This window comes from Rhinatrema bivittatum, chromosome 10 (genome assembly GCF_901001135.1).
Source record: "Rhinatrema bivittatum chromosome 10, aRhiBiv1.1, whole genome shotgun sequence".
Lineage (NCBI taxonomy): Eukaryota > Metazoa > Chordata > Amphibia > Gymnophiona > Rhinatrematidae > Rhinatrema > Rhinatrema bivittatum.
Window position 1 is genome coordinate 122551681 of NC_042624.1, and position 19388 is coordinate 122571068.

The 19388-nt window shown below is 47.9% G+C and overlaps 1 protein-coding gene across 1 annotated transcript in view; it reads left to right on the plus strand.

Annotated features, from left to right (window-relative positions):
* LOC115100111 (BTB/POZ domain-containing protein 19-like) overlaps positions 1-19388 on the plus strand; it is a 74278-nt gene that overhangs the window by 8821 nt on the left and 46069 nt on the right. Inside the window, 3 exon segments of the mRNA XM_029618332.1 lie at positions 2727-2835; positions 2838-2963; positions 4091-4144. Of these exon segments, the coding sequence (XP_029474192.1) occupies positions 2727-2835; positions 2838-2963; positions 4091-4144 (289 nt within the window).

The window sequence follows — 19388 nt, forward strand, 5'->3', positions numbered from 1 at the left end:
GGTTTTGTATTTAATTCTGTGTTCAATTGGTAGCCAATGTAACTCTGCTAGGGTTTCAGTTATATGGTCCCTCCTTCTTTTTCCAGTTAGTATTCTAGCTGCTGTGTTCTGAAGTATTTGCAGTGGTCTTAATGTTGTATTAGGTAGTCCTAACTGTACTTCTAGTGTGATGGGGCCAGATGGGGTACATCTAAAGGTTTTAAGGGAACTTAGAGCAGCTTCGCTGGTGACCTTTTCAGTGCCTCTTTAGAATCGGGAGTAGTTCGGAGGACTGGAGATGGGTGAATGTGGTTCCTATACACAAAACTGGAAGGAGGCTGGGAACTACAGGTCACTTAGTCTGACCTCCGTGGTTGAGCAAATTGATGCTCGTTGCTAAAGCAGAGGAGAGTGCAGTTTCTAGAGTCCAATGGATTTGCAAGATCTGAGACGTTTTACCAGAGATAGGTCTTGTTAGATTAATCTGATAAATTTTTTTGATTGGATGACCAGAGAGTTGGATCAGGTGAGAGGGCTAGATGTAGTAAGGCCTTTCACACGGTTCTGAATAGGCAACCTATAAATAAATTGAGTGCCCTTGGTATGGACCCTAATGTGGCTGGGTTAGAAAGTGTTTGAGTGGGAGATGGCAAAGAGTAGTGGTAAATGTTCACTCCAAGGAGGGGAGCGTTACTAGTTCTGTGCTACAGGATCAGTCCTTAGACTGGTTCTTTTCAAAATTTTCATGAACGACATTGCAGGTTTGTCTTTTATTGTCAATGATACCAAAATCTGCAACAGGGTAGAGAGCCAGGAAGGTGTGGAAAACATGAGGACGGGTCTAGCGAAACTCGAGAAATGGTCTAGAGTACCAAAACGTGGAATATAAACTAAAAAAAAAAAAAAGTAATTTAGGGTCTGGCACCTAAGATTTAATGCTAAAAAAATGCAGTTATGTATTTAGGCTGCAGAAACCCAAGTGAGATGTACTGTATAAGGGGTGAAATTCTAAGCATGAAAAAAGAGTGTGATCTGGGTGTGATTTGTCTGAAGATCATAAGGTGGCAAAACAGGTTGCAAGGTGATGGCAAAAGCCAGAAAGATGCTTGGGAGGAGTGGTCAGCAGAAAAAGGGAGGTGATATTGTCCCTGGCAAGATCTCATTTGGAGTATTGTGCACAGATATGGAGACCACATTGTCACAAGGATATAAACAGGATGGAGCTGGTCCAGAGGGAGGCTGCTAAAATGATCAGTGGTCCTCATTCTAAAGCATAAGGGGATAGACTTAAAGATCTAAAGATGTGCACCCTAGAGGAACTTTGGGATAGGGGAGATATGTTAGAGACATTTAAATATTGTCAAGATTTCCATTCACAGGAGCAGGGCCTCTTTCAAACAAAAGGAGGCTGTAGAACAAGAGGTGATGGGATGAGGATGAAAGGGGATAGATTCAATAGTAATCTTAGGAAATATTTCTTTACAGAGAGAGTAATGGATGTATGGAACTGCTTCCCAATGGACAATATCTGAATTCAAGAAGAGATGAGGATCTCTGAGGGAGTGATAGGGATTGTAATCGTATGGATGGGCAGACTATGTAGGCCTTAATGGTCTTTATGTGCTATCATGTTTCTCTGTATGGATAAAGGGGATGGAACAATTCCCCTATGAGGAAAGGCTAAAGAGGTTAGGATTCTTCAGCTTAGAGAAGAGGCGGCTGAGGGGAGATGTGATAGAGGTCTATAAAATAATGAGGGGAATGGAAAGAGTAAAGGTTAATCAGTTGTTTACTCTTTCGAAAAGTACAAAGACCAGGGGGGACACAATGAAGTTTTTAGGTAATACATATAAAACTAATAAGAGAAATTATTTTTTCCTCGATGCATAATTAAGCTCTGGAATTCGTTGCCAGAGGATGTGGTGAAAGCTATTAATGTTATCTGCATTTAAAAAAGGTTTGGAAAAGTTCTTTAACCATTATTAAGGTGGATTTGGGGGAATACATTTCTTGTCTGTGGGATAAGCAGCTTGGAATCTCTCTACCCCTTGGGATCCTACCGGGTACTTGTGACCTGGCTTGGCCACTGTTGGAAAACAGGATACCGGGCTTGATGGACCTTTGCTGTGGCCCAGTATGGCAGGTTCTTATGTTTCTTATAGCCAGACAGCAAATTTCTTCCTACTTGGAAAATGCCCAACACATGTACAGGGGGAAAAGGAGCATTAACAGAAGAGGCAAAGCATCTGGGGTAAGCTTGTAAGAGTCACTCAAACCCCTCACTCATTTCTTCTCCCTGGTCGATACTTCTCAGATAGGAGCTAGACATCTGATCAGCGTTGACTCAGGGGCATTATAGAGTAATAAAAGTAAGCTAATTCCTACCTCTACTGGTAATTTCTAAGTAAATGAGCTACCGACTCAGGTCCAGCAGCAGCCTCCACCTTTCACGTTCTCCAAAATGGAAAAGAGGAAGCTCAAAAAAGTTACCCATTGGTGTCCTTGGCAGAAAATCATCAGTGGTGAGGTCATCAGGTGGCTTTAGTGACCTGGATGGAGTCTACTGGACTCTCCTTACATTTTGAGATAATTTGTTCTTGCGTGTATTTCCTGGGGACTTTCAGATGTGTCCCGTGTGCTTGGCTGATTGTCCTTCAGAAGAACGTTTTGAGAGTTGGCCCCCTGAGGTAGAAGCGCAGAGCCTCTTGACCTTCCTTTTGTGTTTGTCTTTGCATGTCTTGCTGCAGCGATGTGAAGTTTATCGTGGGGAAGGAGAAGCAGGAGATATGTGCCCACCGCTGCGTCCTGGCTGCCCGCTGCAGTATGTTCCATGCAATGTTCAAGCAGCCGGTGCAGTCCCAGACGCCTCCCAGGACCAGGAGCCTGCGCAGGTCTCCATCATCCTGGGCGATGTGGAGCCTGAAGTCTTCCTGCCGCTCATCGAGTTCCTCTACACCAACTCTGTGACTCTCAACAGCCTGATTGTAAGTGCCCTGGTAGCAGAGAGCTGGGAAGAGGTTCGGTACTTCGGAATCCCACATGCAGCCTTTCTCGGCCGAGCGCACCGCCTAACCCGCGTCCACTACCGTTATACTGTAAAGGGTTTAGCGAGTCGAAAACCCGCGTCCAACCCCCCCCCCCCCCCCCCCAAACTAATAGCTTTCATCCCATGCAAATGCATGTGTGGAATGTGGAGAGGAAGAGAGAGAAAACGGACCAAGGTGGGAGTTGGAGAGGCTGTAGCCAGGGGAGGGTCATCTCCCTCTTTCACCCCCCCTCTGAATTTCATCCCCCAAAACTCAGAATCTGCCTCCCCTTTTCTCCTTACTGAACCCTACTTCGGTTCCCATCCCTGATCCTCTTCCTCATCTCCTTAGCTCCTCGTGCTTTCCTCTCCGATTGATCCTACCACCCTTTCTTCTCCACAGTCCAGAGATCTCCTCTTTCTTACCTCCCCCCAACACTAATCCTTGAGATCCACCACCCATAAAACTCTCAGAGAAACAAAATAAATTCTGCAGACGCACAAGCATTCTTGGAGAACAAAATTATTTTTATTATGCAAAATTGTTGGGATATATGCAAATGTGCCACAGAATCTCAGAAACTTTGCTGCAGAATTTACTCCTGATTTGATCTCCAAGTTGGGTCTCCTGCTCCCCGGCTGAGCTGGGACTGGGGGTGCTGCAGAGGCAGTGCTCACAGCCTCCATGGTGGTCGCTCAGTTGTGACACCTTGTGACTGGATTTACGGCTCGCAATTGCCAGGTTCTGCTGGAAGGCCACTGGTTGCAATGACTAGAGCAGGTGCATCAGGGGATATGAAATGAAGTGAGGATTCCAGCCCTGGAGGCTGAAAGGATCAGGAAGAAAGTGCCTGGTGAAAAAAAGAACGGAGCAGTGGATGAGGTGAGTTCTGGGAGGAATTTCCAGGTCCCTGCTGCCCTCCCTCACCTCCTCTAATCTGCCTCACAACAGCTTCGGTTAAATTAGTTAAGTCCTTATCAGATCTGAAAACCAATATTTTAGCCTGTGCTTTCCTGGCAGTTGCTAAAGGGTGAGGTCTCCTCTGGACTCTCTCCGACTTTGCTTATTTTGTCTCTGTCCGCTAGGCCCTGGAAGTGCTGACCTCGTCTGTGGAGTATGGGCTGAATGACCTGAGGAAGGTAAGAGGATTCCCCCATGCCTGGCTAGGCACGGGTAGCTAAGGAAACGTGAGGCAATGAGCACCTGTCCCGGTGATATGTTCTGAGGTGTGTGTGAGTGTGCGTGTGTGTGCGTGAGGCAATGAGCACCTGTCCCTGGTGATATGTTCTGAGGTGTGTGTGAGTGTGCGTGTGTGTGTGTGAGGCAATGAGCACCTGTCCCTGGTGATATGTTCTGAGGTGTGTGCGTGTGTGTGCGTGAGGCAATGAGCACCTGTCCCGGTGATATGTTCTGAGGTGTGTGTGAGTGTGCGTGTGTGTGAGGTGTGTGTGTGTGTGTGTGTGTGAGGCAATGAGCACCTGTCCCTGGTGATATGTTCTGAGGTGTGTGCGTGTGTGTGTGTGTGAGGCAATGAGCACCTGTCCCTGGTGATATGTTCTGAGGTGTGTGTGAGTGTGCGTGTGTGTGTGTGAGGCAATGAGCACCTGTCCCTGGTGATATGTTCTGAGGTGTGTGCGTGTGTGTGCGTGAGGCAATGAGCACCTGTCCCGGTGATATGTTCTGAGGTGTGTGTGAGTGTGCGTGTGTGTGAGGTGTGTGTGTGTGTGTGTGTGTGAGGCAATGAGCACCTGTCCCTGGTGATATGTTCTGAGGTGTGTGCGTGTGTGTGTGTGTGAGGCAATGAGCACCTGTCCCTGGTGATATGTTCTGAGGTGTGTGCGTGTGTGTGTGTGTGAGGCAATGAGCACCTGTCCCTGGTGATATGTTCTGAGGTGTGTGCGTGTGTGTGTGTGTGTGAGGCAATGAGCACCTGTCCCTGGTGATATGTTCTGAGGTGTGTGTGAGTGTGTGTGTGAGGCAATGAGCACCTGTCCCTGGTGATATGTTCTGAGGTGTGTGTGTGAGGCAATGAGCACCTGTCCCTGGTGGTGTGTGTGAGGTGTGTGAGTGTGCGTGAGGCAATGAGCACCTGTCCCTGGTGATATGTTCTGAGGTGTGTCAGTGTGCGTGTGTGTGTGTGAGGCAATGAGCACCTGTCCCTGGTGGTGTGTGTGAGGCAATGAGCACCTGTCCCTGGTGATATGTTCTGAGGTGTGTCAGTGTGCGTGTGTGTGTGTGAGGCAATGAGCACCTGTCCCTGGTGGTGTGTGTGAGTGTGTGTGAGGCAATGAGCACCTGTCCCTGGTGATATGTTCTGAGGTGTGTGTGAGGTGTGTGTGTGTGTGTGTGCGAGGCAATGAGCACCTGTCCCTGGTGATATGTTCTGAGGTGTGTGTGAGGTGCATGAGTGTGCGTGTGTGTGTGTGTGTGTGAGGCAGTGAGCACCTGTCCCTGGTGATATGTTGTGAGGTGTGTGAGTGTGTGTGTGTGTGTGTGAGTGTGCGTGTGTGTGTGTGAGGTGTGTGTGTGTGTGCGTGAGGCAATGAGCACCTGTCCCTGGTGATATGTTCTGAGGTGTGTGTGAGGTGTGTGAGTGTGTGTGAGGCAATGAGCACCTGTCCCTGGTGATATGTTGTGAGGTGTGTGAGTGTGCGTGTGTGTGTGTGAGGTGTGTGTGTGTGTGCGTGAGGCAATGAGCACCTGTCCCTGGTGATATGTTCTGAGGTGTGTGTGCGTGTGGTGTGTGTGCGCCCGTGGGAGGGAGTGAGGGCCTCTACCTGCCTCGGAGAATTCTGACCTGGATTTGAACCGTTGAGGGAACAGAAACTTGTCTGGGCAAGTTCACCATTCATCACCTTTGGAAGCCTTCAAGGGATTTTCTTCCACATCCACTTCAAAGGCCGAATTAGCTGTGGTGAGTAGGAGGGAGGAGGTGGGGAAGGAAGGCAGAGCTCCCATCCAGTTTACTCTTGCAGGTTTCTTAAAGGATACAGTCTTCCACCTTTTGTTCTGATGGCTCAGGGGATAAGCACAGGGCTGTGAAATGCATCACCTTGAGGGGATGGATACAGAGATTCAGCACAGAGAGACGGGAGAAGGAAATTAGCAATTGGTCTTCTGGTGGTGGCCCCTGGTCATTGCAATGCGCTGGCTGCTCTGTGACTTGCATGGAAAGGGCCAGTGCTCTGTCCAGTTTTAGTATCATCTAACATTCGTCCATCATTGTAGTGATTGTAAACCTCCTTTTAACTAGTACATCTTGTTTTCTAATCTGCCTTGAGGCCCCTCATGGAATATCAAATGTCTAGGAGTATAATTTACTTCTGAAAGTTTGTGTGGAAAGTAGTTTGCCTTGTTTGCTGCCGCAGAGACTCGGAAAGCCGTTTTGAGCTGCTCCTGTGTTTGATCTTAGGGGACCGGTGAAGCACCTGCTCTCTCCGGTGGGTACCAGAGCTGGCCTTGCTGTGCCTGCCTCCTCTTCCCGCCATGCCTTGGGAGTGGGGTCCTCCGTGAGCCAGTGTGGCCCCCACACATCCCTTCCAGCATTGCCACCATGTGACGCTCATCCACTGCGGCTTTTCCATTCCTTTGGGATCTCGCTGCTGTTTTTCTGGGCTCTTCATGCAGTGCTTCTCTCCAGTTTGTCACAATATCCGCCTGCCTTTTCTTTACTTTCTGCTACTCCTACGTTGCCTTTCTTGTGAGAACAAGTTTCAGTAGCCAAAGGACTACCCACCCTTAACCCAGCTAAAATTAGCCGCAGGGTCCCACCTCGGGGCGTTCCTGGAGCAGCATTAATTGCTGAGCGCTCCTTAAACCAGTACAGAAAGCAGAAAAATCTGCTTTCCTGTACTGCCTCCTGCTTAATATCGCTGCGATATTAAGTAAAGAGGAAAACCAAACTTAAATAAAGTTAAAGAACAGAAAAAAAACCCACGCTGGCAGTCGGGTGCAGGAAACAAACGCTTGAATGACAAACATCTGTTTCCTGAACCCCCTGGCTGTGCGGCGTTTAGGAAAACCGATAAACTCTGCATTGGTTTTCCTAACCTCTCAACTGCCGATGCCGATCGGGTTCGCGTTATCAAAGAGGCGCTAGGGGCTCGCAAGCAACCGTAGCGCCTCCTTCCTAACGCGACCCCCTAATTTAAATATTGCATGGCTGACTGTTCTGCGCCCGCTTTCTACGTACATTTATTGCATCGGCCCCACAGGGTGATGGATACATGGAGCAGACCCCAAGAGAGGTGGTGGAGACAAAACCAGTCCCAGAGTTCAAGAGAGTCTAGGATAAGCACAGAAGCGAGGAGCTACCTGAGAAACCCCCAGCGAATCTTTCACTGGAGAGAAGCGAGGAGCTACCTGAGAAACCCCCAGCGAATCTTTCACTGGAGAGAAGCGAGGGGCAGCCTGAGAAACCCCCAGCAAATCTTTCACTGGAGAGAAGCGAGGGGCTACCTGAGAAACCCCCAGCAAATCTTTCACTGGAGAGAAGCGAGGGGCGGCCTGAGAAACCCCCAGCAAATCTTTCACTGGAGAGAAGCGAGGGGTGGCCTGAGAAACCCACAGCGAATCTTTCACTGGAGAGAAGCGAGGAGCGGCCTGAGAAACCCACAGCGAATCTTTCACTGGAGAGAAGCGAGGGGAGGCCTGAGAAACCCACAGCGAATCTTTCACTGGAGAGAAGCGAGGAGCTACCGGAGAAACCCACAGCGAATCTTTCACTGGAGAGAAGCGAGGAGCTACCTGAGAAACCCACATCGAATCTTTCACTGGAGAGAAGCGAGGGGCAGCCTGAGAAACCCCCAGCAAATCTTTCACTGGAGAGAAGTGAGGAGCTACCGGAGAAACCCACAGCAAATCTTTCACTGGAGAGAAGCGAGGGGTGGCCTGAGAAACCCACAGCGAATCTTTCACTGGAGAGAAGCGAGGAGCGGCCTGAGAAACCCACAGCGAATCTTTCACTGGAGAGAAGCGAGGGGAGGCCTGAGAAACCCACAGCGAATCTTTCACTGGAGAGAAGCGAGGAGCTACCTGAGAAACCCACATCGAATCTTTCACTGGAGAGAAGCGAGGAGCTACTTGAAAAACCCCCAGCGAATCTTTCACTGGAGAGAAGCGAGGAGCTACTTGAGAAACCCCCAGCGAATCTTTCACTGGAGAGAAGCGAGGGGCGGCCTGAGAAACCCACAGCGAATCTTTCACTGGAGAGCAGCGAGGAGCTACCTGAGAAACCCCCAGCGAATCTTTCACTGGAGAGAAGCGAGGGGCGGCCTGAGCTTGGGTGCTGGGCTCTGAGATTTTGCAGCAGGAGTAGGCAGATTAGGTGGGTGGTGCAGATCTCCGCAGCTGTCATTTTCAAGGTTTCTGTGTGACCTTTTATTGAGATCTGTTCTTTCTTTACCCTGCTTTCTATGAGCATTATTCACGCACAGCTTTTTCCCATTCTGCTCCTATGGAAAACTATATTTATTCAGTAAGGGGTAGATTTTGAAACGTATGTGCATGCATCCATGTGCGTGTGCTACCCGGTGTGCGTGATTTTATAACATGCATGCGCTGGGGGGGGGGTAGATTTTGCTAATTTATGCGCGGCGATGAGATTGGGCCTCCCCCAGTTCCCTCCCCCCCCTACCTTCCCTCTCCTTCTCCCTCTCCCTATTCCCCTCTCCTCCCCGACCCCTTAAGAGTTCATACCTTTTTTTTCCCTTTGTTTCTGAACTTACGCCAGCAGGCTGCCAACACGTGATCCCCTGGCACAGCGGCAAATGGTGTGCAGGGAAATAAAAGTTCGGCCTTAAGGGTCTTCGGGGTTTTCTTCAGCAGGTTTAGCCATCTGATAATCTGTTCATTTTTTGAGATAGCCAGGTAAACCTCTGCTTTTAAATCTCTGCCCATTATGAGGAGCCACGCTGTGTCCTGCATGCCCAAACACGGGCTCTCCCACAAACCCTATTTTACAGCGATGAGAAAAGCATGGCAGTTCCTGCGTCCCTTGTTGGGGCAGGCATGGGAAGTTCTCCCCGTCTGCCGCTCAGAGGTAACCCCGGACTTCCCAGCTGGGAACACTTCGAGAAGGGCAATGCATACGAGCTGCCATCAGGGAAGCCACATACATGGCAATATCGTACGGAGCATTTAGGATTTGGCAGCACAGACTTTCAGTTACATCCAACAATCTCGGAAAGCTAAAAGGGGGGAGGGAGTATACATCAGGAGCCTTGCAAAGATTTGTACATCTGGGGAGGGTGAAGGGACGTTCCCGGTCTCAGGCTTACAGGTACCTGCACCCCATCACCCAGCATGGGCCAGCAGATTCCCTGGCAGACGTATGGAGTAGAGATTTGGCCAAACACCTTACCAAAATGGATCTGCTCTTGAAATTTACAAGGGCAGCTACCGAATCCAGGACGGTAAAAGAAATGCAACTCAAGTTGGTTTATAGCATTTACCCGTGGCCTATAAGGCAAGGGTTGCTCCAACAGACAACTGTCTAAAATGTGACTGCCCCAAGGCTACGCTGTTTATGGGAATGTAGCAATATCATGAGATTTTGGATGGAAATTAAACAATTCCTCCAAACACATTTACACAGCGAGATACCGTGCTCAGTTACTTTTTGCCTATTGGGTGTGCACGAGGAGAGGAATGCAGGCTCTTTTATTAAAGGCCGCCCTTATGGCAAAGAGATGGATCTTTACTCACTGAGTATGTGGAAAGGTAACACGCTAGACCTTCTGCTACTAGAAGCAAGGTCAGTAGACCCTTTGGTTACAAAATCTAAGCGAAAATGTTTAGGTGTTTGGTCTCCCATGCTCCGTCTGCTGCCTGCGCGTCGTGCAGAAGTATTGAAAGAAGTGTGATGAGATCCAACCATAGAGGGGAGGTGAGGAATGTTGCAAGACAAATTATAAACAGCAAAGGCCCTACTGGGGCTAGTCCATATTGCAGAGTCTGCGACTGTACTAACGTGCCGGGGCAGGGAAAGCACGGATGGGGCTGAAAGTTTCAGGATTACTGTGTTCTACTGTTGCGATATTTTCTAACCTTGTATAGGGAATTGGAAGCTGTTAAATTTTGCTATCATTGAAAAATACAATAAAGAGATTATACAAAAAATCTGCCCTTCCCCTCCGCATTGGCTAAATGTAAACTCCCCCTAAATCACCAGGTGAGCGCATTTAGCCAGGCAAAAAAGTAGCTGGCCCTAGGAACATTCAAGGGACCTTAGGAAGGCAATCCTATCTGGACAAAGAGTCTGAAAGCTAGCATGCCAAAATTTCACCCAGATATCTAGCCGGTTAGGATTGGCTGAAAATTTGTCTAAAATGAACCGGTGCTCAGCGGAGCTTTAAAAATTGGCTCCCTATGTTTCATCTCTTGGATCGGTGTTATCCGGCATGCGTTCTGCATTACACTAGCGCAGTGGTTCCCACACCTGCCTGGAGGAACAGCTGTGCAGGATATCTGCAGCGTCTCCATTGCATGCAAATTTATCTCAGAACACCTTTTTAAAACAAGAGGAAAAGCCCCAAAAATTATGCCAGAAGCAATATTAAGATACATTGCAAGCTTTTTTTTAAATAGAAAGGTTTTAACAAGGAAGTCTTTCTTAGCCTCACTGAGTAGAGTATTCCAAAGCAAGGGGCCATTTACCATAAGTAGTTGTTCCCGTGATTCGTCAAGTCTAATGTGTTTAAAAGGGGGAGTATCTAAAAGCATTGTGAGGATGATTGTAGCGTTCCCATAGGTTGATAAAGCTTTAAGGCTGAATTAAAAGGAGGAGGCACGAGCTCATGTAGACCCATATACAGGAGATAAATTTGTATTCCTTGCAAATGTCTCATGTGCATATTTATTGTGGATGCCCCAACTGGCAGCGGGATTCTCAGGGTAGGTTTTGGAAACCTGACATTACTCTTTTGGCGCTTAAAATTAATAGTAGACACTGTGCCAGAGGGTGGAATATTCCTTTACACTGACAAGTGACACCGCAGATTATGAAACTGTGAGGTTGCATACACTGTCTCTGTAACAAGTGTTGTAACTTGCCATGAAGCACTTCCTGAGTGTGGTAGCACTCTGCTTAACATTCGCTCACATCTGAACCGAATCCGCTTGACTGGGGGCAGGCCCAGGCGACTTGACTAGACAGAGCATGAGAACCCACCATATCTGCAGACAGAGACTGTGCAAGGTACCAGCTGTGGGCAGAGAGGTCTGTTGAGTAAGGAGCGTTAACATGATAATGCATGTTAAATGCTGAATTCAGCATTTAAATTGTGTTAGCAGACATTAACTCTTATTTATTTATTTATTTATTTAGTAAACATATATCACTTATCCGTTACTAAGTGGTTGACAGTAAAACAGTCACAATAAATAAAACCCAAACAAGATAGTTAAAACAAAATCATAGATAGAAAATAAAAAAATATATAAAACCAATAACATTAGAAAATTAAGAACATGGCAGTTTAACAATTAGCTGTGTCAATGTTTTATAGAACCCCTCCGGTACCAAATAGTTGTATAACATTTATCAATACACTTCTGATTTTTAAAGGCACCTCTAATTACCACTCGACATACAATATTACCTCTTTAATGGAAAAAAATGAATACATATGTCATCTATTTAAAAAAATAAAATTTAGTATCAAATGAAAACATCCTGAACTAAGAACATAAGAACTTGCCATGCTGAGTCAGACCAAGGGTCCATCAAACCCAGCATCCTGTTTCCAACAGAAGCCAAACCTGGCAATTACCCATAAGAACATAAGAAAATGCCATACAGGGTCAGACCAAGGGTCCATCAAGCCCAGCATCCTGTTTCCAACAGAGGCCAAAACCAGGCCATAAGAACCTGGCAATTACCCAAACACTAAGAAGATCCCAGGCTACTGATGCAATTAATAGCAGTGGCTATTCCCTAAGTCCCTAAAATATAATCTGGCTTGAGCCAACATCAAAATGTAACATAGAGAAAAGTTTACGCGGTGTTGGACCAGCGATGGTGATGAAAAACCAGTAGTGCTTGTTTAACTGTTGCTGATAACTTTGAAACTTCTGGCCAAACAATTGGCAAATATTATTGAGCAAATATTATTGAACTTGCCAGCGTAGTTTAATAGTGAGGTGAAAGAGGCAATTGAAGCCAAAAAGGCATCATTCAAAAAAATGGAAAGCAAACCCAAATGAGGAAAATAGGGAAGAGCAAGTTAGATGTAAAAATGGAATTAAGCCGGCTAAGAGAGAATTAGAAAAGAAGCTTGCCATTGAGGTAAAAACAAGTACTTCCATTTTTTTTCCATACATTCGAAGCAAAATGCCTGTGAGGGAGTCAGTTGGGCCACTAGATGACCCCAAGGCAAAAGGAGTGCTCAGGGAGGACAAAGAAATAGAAGAAAAACTGTCTGTGTTTTTACTGAGGAAGATGTTGGGGTCATTCTCACACCAGAACAATTTTTTAATGACGATGATTTTGAGCAATTAAACAAGATCACTGTGTAATAAATCAGATTGACGGACTAAAAACCAACAAATCACCAGATAGTATTCAACCAGAGTTCTGAAGGAAGTCAGACCTGTGTTTGGTGATTTGCGGTACCAGAAGACTGGAAGGTGCCCATGTGACACCGAGCTTTAAAAAAGAGCTCCAGGGAAATCCTGGAATTTATGGTCCACATTGTAGAAGCTATCCTTAAAAACAAAATTACTGACCACATACTTTCGATAGACAGGGATTAATGGGGGAGAGTCAGCATGGGTTTTGCACCGGACAATCTTTTGTTAATTTACTAGACTTTTTTGAAGGTGTGAATAAATCACTCCTTATGTTTTCCTGTTCCCTTGGGTTTATGCAACCCAAATATGTAATCTTGCATATTTTACCATTAAATCTTAGCTGCCGGACTCTAGATCACTCCTCAAGCTTCACTGGACCTCTCCTCATGTTTTCTACACTTTCCAGGGTGTCTCCCCTGTTGCAAAATTTAGTATCATCCATAAAGAGGCAAACCTTTCCTGACAATCCTTCCGCAGTACCACTAATATGAAAATGTTGAAGCGAACTGGTCCAAGGAGCGATCCCTGAGGCACCCTGCTAGTAACTGCCCTCTCCTTGTACTGAACTCCATTTACCTCTACCCTTGGTTGCCCCCGCCCCCTCCACCATTTTCTAACCCGATCAGTCACTTTAGGGCATCCAAGGCCTTACTGAAATTTATGTACAGTACATCTAGCACTCTCCTCAGTCAGGTTCATCTAATAAGACTTTACTTCTTGAGGCAGCTGTAATCCGCTGGCTTCCAGACACGGCACTGGCCTGCAGGTTTCAGGCTCCTCTTTCCACTTTTGTGAGATGGGTCTGCTTCCATCTGGCTCCAGTCCTTTGGAGCCACGTCTGACTCTAAAGAAGCATTGAAAGGTCCAACAGTCCCTTAATTCCCTTGGATGGTGCAAAGTCAGTGAGTTTAGCAGAGAGGTAAAAGAGACAAGCTCAGACAACGTGGTCAAGGCAACTAATACAGTGGGGGCTCAAATGAGGCTTGGACGAATTTCTGAAGGAAAAGTCTATGAACAGTTATTATTAACCTGGTAGATATGGGAAAACCAGCGCTTATCCCTGGGCGTGAGGTACAAGGAATGCGTCAACTATTGGGGATCTGCCAGGTACTTGTAACTTGGAGGGCCACTGTCGGAGAGAGAATGCTGGGCTCGATGAGCCTTGATCTGACCCAGCATAGCCCCTCTTATGTTCTTATCAAGTATGCACAGACTTTCTATTAGAGTGGACAGCTGGAAAATTACCCCCTTAATGGGATGGGAGATTTCAATAATAAAAGCATTAGTTCAGAATGATCGAGAGTCATGGGGCTGCTAGGAGATCTGGTGTTCAGCTCTATATACCTTTATCTCCGAGGTACCTTAGTCTGCCGCCCAGTACTCTCTGCTTTGTATTGGGCTGGTAAGGCATCGCTCTTTGAGACTGAGAACTCGCCAGTGTATTGCACCTGCATAATCTGTAGTAATCTTATTATTTTGTCTTCCTGTACTGTCTGCTCTTCGTTGCACTGTGCACACTGTCAGCGCCATAAAACAGCTTGGCAGGACTGGGTGAGGATCCTCTGATGCCATGTTGGCTGTTCAGTCACCCGGGCATAGAGAAGTGACTAAAGGACTGGGAAGTTGTGGATGTTACAGGGGTGTGGTGATACTAGGAGCTGCCACCACACCTGAAAAAGGGGCGTAGAAATCAAAACTGGCAGTCGAGCAGAATGCAAATGTTAGTAAAAATCCTGCTCGGCTTCCGATGCATGGCCCTGGCGTTATAATTACTCTTCCTGGAGTGTGAGGGCGAGCTGAGTGCCTGGCCTTGCTTCACAGGGCAGGCGGCGAGCAGCCTGTGCTCTCTTCCTGTTCTGAAGCCATCAGGGGGTGGGGAACTTGAGGGCCGCACATCAGTCAGGTTTTCAGGATTTCCCTAATGAATATGAGTGAGAGATTTGCATGCATTTGAGGCAGTGTGAGCGCTGACTAACTTATGTGTTTAAAATGCTGCCTTAACCGCTTCCCCTGCTCCAGTCGGTGCTGTCCGAAGGGATGAGCAGTTTAAAATGCACAATAAAACAAGTAACATGCATAACTAAAACATATAAAGAACCACATTATCAGTGCTGCCAGTTACATATACTGTATTTAATCCCCCAAAAACCACAACTTGAAGTCCTGCTGTGCCAGTGTGAAAACATCATCCAAACTGATTAAAAAACCCAGGTTTTTACCTTCTTCCAAAAAGAGAGATTTTTTTCCATCCTGATATGAATGGTGCTAGCACAGAAAATGCTCTGACCCTTAATGACATCTTGTTAATTTCTTTGAAAGAAGGAACAATTAACATAGCACCCAGGCTTGACTGTAATTGCCACTTTGGTGTATATGATCTTAACTTATAGCCTAGATACTCTGGTCCACCACATAAGGCATGAAAAGCCATTGCTAGCATCCTAAACTGGGCTCTAGCCTTTATTGGGTGCCAGTGTAAGTCTCATAATACTGGATGGATGAACAGGCTGGATCTGCCATGTGGTTCTCTTCTGCTGTCGTAGTTCTATGGGGTCCATATTCAGCCTCTGATTGGCTAGCTAATTTAGTCAGGTACCCCTACCCGGGATATTCGGTGCGGGAGCAGCACTGGTTATACCCGGCTATCTTAAACATTAGCTGGATAGGAATATTCGGTTAACTTTAGACCTGTCTGCAGCGCAGCTAACTGTGCTCCTGCCCCAGGGACGCCCCCAACATATCCGGTGACATTCTAGCTGGATAAAGAGTCATTCGGCTGCAATTTAGCCAGTGAAGTCGCCGAATGTTGCAGCCTAAGCCATTTAGACGGATAACTTTTCGGTGATCTTTCTAAATAGCTTTTGAATGTCTACCTCTCCTGTGTCTGTTTCTGTATGTTTTAGACATCAGTCCTTTGTCCTCATGTCACCAAGACAGTTATTTAAATTTGGTAAGTCCTCTCAATCCATTTCAGCAGTCCTCTTGAAGATGGAGATACATCTAAAGGTTGGGAAAGATCTGACTTTGAACTTTCATTTTTTAGTTCTTAGGGATCTTCTCCTAATTACAGCGTTGGCTTTCCCTAGTAAAATTTACTTTCTGTCAGAACTTGAAATGTGACTGTGTACAGGTAGGAAGAAACCTTGGATCATGATGAAAACAGGGAGAGAAATGTAGAAAAGACAAAACCTGGATAGAGGGATGAATCAGAAAGGACTTCCTCTGCTCTCTGCCCGTGGAAAGAATAAGGCCCTCAGCTTTAGCATATATGGAAGTGATTGGGAGCGGTGAGGAAGTTTGCAGATGTGCTGATGGTACCGGTGTGTACGGTTGGGTGGGCAGAGTCCTCCTCGTCTCTGTAAGGAAGTGATTGGTAGCGGTGAGGAAGTTTGCAGATGTGCTGATGGTACCGGTGTGTACGGTTGGGTGGGGAGAGTCCTCCTCGTCTCTGTAAGGAAGTGATTGGTAGCGGTGAGGAAGTTTGCAGATGTGCTGATGGTACCGGTGTGTACGGTTGGGTGGGCAGAGTCCTCCTCGTCTCTGTATGGAAGTGATTGGTAGCGGTGAGGAAGTTTGCAGATGTGCTGATGGTACCGGTGTGTACGGTTGGGTGGGCAGAGTCCTCCTCGTCTCTATATGGAAGTGATTGGTAGCGGTGAGGAAGTTTGCAGATGTGCTGATGGTACCGGTGTGAACGGTTGGGTGGGGAGAGTCCTCCTCGTCTCTATATGGAAGTGATTGGTAGTGGTGAGGAAGTTTGCAGATGTGCTGATGGTACCGGTGTGTACGGTTGGGTGGGGAGAGTCCTCCTCGTCTCTATATGGAAGTGATTGGTAGCGGTGAGGAAGTTTTGCAGATGTGCTGATGGTACCGGTGTGAACGGTTGGGTGGGGAGAGTCCTCCTCGTCTCTATATGGAAGTGATTGGTAGCGGTGAGGAAGTTTGCAGATGTGCTGATGGTACCGGTGTGTACGGTTGGGTGGGCAGAGTCCTCCTCGTCTCTGTATGGAAGTGATTGGGAGCGGTGAGGAAGTTTGCAGATGTGCTGATGGTACCGGTGTGTACGGTTGGGTGGGCAGAGTCCCTCGTCTCTATATGGAAGTGATTGGTAGCGGTGAGGAAGTTTGCAGATGTGCTGATGGTACCGGTGTGTACGGTTGGGTGGGCAGAGTCCTCCTCGTCTCTGTATGGAAGTGATTGGTAGCGGTGAGGAAGTTTGCAGATGTGCTGATGGTACCGGTGTGTACGGTTGGGTGGGCAGAGTCCTCCTCGTCTCTGTATGGAAGTGATTGGTAGCGGTGAGGAAGTTTGCAGATGTGCTGATGGTACCGGTGTGTACGGTTGGGTGGGCAGAGTCCTCCTCGTCTCTGTAAGGAAGTGATTGGTAGCGGTGAGGAAGTTTGCAGATGTGCTGATGGTACCGGTGTGTACGGTTGGGTGGGCAGAGTCCTCCTCGTCTCTATATGGAAGTGATTGGTAGCGGTGAGGAAGTTTGCAGATGTGCTGATGGTACCGGTGTGTACGGTTGGGTGGGCAGAGTCCTCCTCGTCTCTGTATGGAAGTGATTGGTAGCGGTGAGGAAGTTTGCAGATGTGCTGATGGTACCGGTGTGTACGGTTGGGTGGGCAGAGTCCCTCGTCTCTATATGGAAGTGATTGGTAGCGGTGAGGAAGTTTGCAGATGTGCTGATGGTACCGGTGTGTACGGTTGGGTGGGCAGAGTCCTCCTCGTCTCTGTATGGAAGTGATTGGTAGCGGTGAGGAAGTTTGCAGATGTGCTGATGGTACCGGTGTGTACGGTTGGGTGGGCAGAGTCCTCCTCGTCTCTGTATGGAAGTGATTGGTAGCGGTGAGGAAGTTTGCAGATGTGCTGATGGTACCGGTGTGTACGGTTGGGTGGGCAGAGTCCTCCTCGTCTCTGTATGGAAGTGATTGGTAGCGGTGAGGAAGTTTGCAGATGTGCTGATGGTACCGGTGTGTACGGTTGGGTGGGGAGAGTCCTCCTCGTCTCTGTATGGAAGTGATTGGTAGCGGTGAGGAAGTTTGCAGATGTGCTGATGGTACCGGTGTGTACGGTTGGGTGGGCAGAGTCCTCCTCGTCTCTGTATGGAAGTGATTGGGAGCGGTGAGGAAGTTTGCAGATGTGCTGATGGTACCGGTGTGTACGGTTGGGTGGGCAGAGTCCTCCTCGTCTCTGTATGGAAGTGACTGGGAGCGGTGAGGAAGTTTGCAGATGTGCTGATGGTACCGGTGTGTACGGTTGGGTGGGGAGAGTCCTCCTCGTCTCTGTATGGAAGTGATTGGGAGCGGTGAGGAAGTTTGCAGATGTGCTGATGGTACCGGTGTGTACGGTTGGGTGGGCAGAGTCCCTCGTCTCTGTATGGAAGTGATTGGGAGCGGTGAGGAAGTTTGCAGATGTGCTGATGGTACCGGTGTGTACGGTTGGGTGGGGAGAGTCCTCCTCGTCTCTGTATGGAAGTGATTGGGAGCGGTGAGGAAGTTTGCAGATGTGCTGATGGTACCGGTGTGTACGGTTGGGTGGGGAGAGTCCTCCTCGTCTCTGTATGGAAGTGATTGGTAGTGGTGAGGAAGTTTGCAGATGTGCTGATGGTACCGGTGTGTACGGTTGGGTGGGCAGAGTCCCTCGTCTCTATATGGAAGTGATTGGTAGCGGTGAGGAAGTTTGCAGATGTGCTGATGGTACCGGTGTGTACGGTTGGGTGGGCAGAGTCCTCCTCGTCTCTGTATGGAAGTGATTGGTAGCGGTGAGGAAGTTTGCAGATGTGCTGATGGTACCGGTGTGTACGGTTGGGTGGGGAGAGTCCTCCTCGTCTCTGTAAGGAAGTGATTGGTAGCGGTGAGGAAGTTTGCAGATGTGCTGATGGTACCGGTGTGTACGGTTGGGTGGGGAGAGTCCTCCTCGTCTCTGTATGGAAGTGATTGGTAGCGGTGAGGAAGTTTGCAGATGTGCTGATGGTACCGGTGTGTACGGTTGGGTGGGCAGAGTCCTCCTCGTCTCTGTAAGGAAGTGATTGGTAGTGGTGAGGAAGTTTGCAGATGTGCTGATGGTACTGGTGTGTATGGTTGGGTGACATGTTCATCCTAGTGACTGTGCTTAATCCCAGCCAAAATATGGGGAAGGGTTTGAGAGCCTTGCCCCCTGAAAAGAAGACGGGATGGATACATCTCCTATAGACTGCGACACAGGAGCTACGCTAGCAGAATCCCTCACTGCTGTCACACAACCGAAATGCGGGCAGACTCTCACCAAATCTGGAATAAGGAGCACAGGTTAGAAACAGAAATATGCAGACAAAAACTGGCCTGGCAACCCCACTACTCAGTACTGTCTCTTTCTTTATTGCAGTCTCTCTCATCTGGCAACCCATTTACTTCTCATGCTCTGTCTATCCCTGGTCCCAAGCAGTCCCCTCTCATTCACTTTCCCTCGGCAGACTCTCTCACTGAACAGTAGCAACCGCTTCTGTCCATCTGTCCGAGTCCATCCTCCTGTCCTTGAGACAGCTGTGATACTGATACGTAGTCTCGTGCTGTGTCTTCTGCTTCTGCCCGTGTGGCGCGGAAGCTGATCCCATTGCCTCCTCTTTCTCTGCCTGGCGTAGCTGCAGTGCTCAGACCACTTCCTGTTTTCTTGTGGTTGGCCTTAAGGCTGAGGCCTCCTCCTGACCGCTTGTCATCAGCCCCGTATCACCACAGTGCTACGCTGCCTCCTTCCCGGGGGTCTGTCACTGCTAAGGATGTAAGTGTCACCTATAACGTTAACCGTGCAAATGATAAATGCACAAAGGGCCTT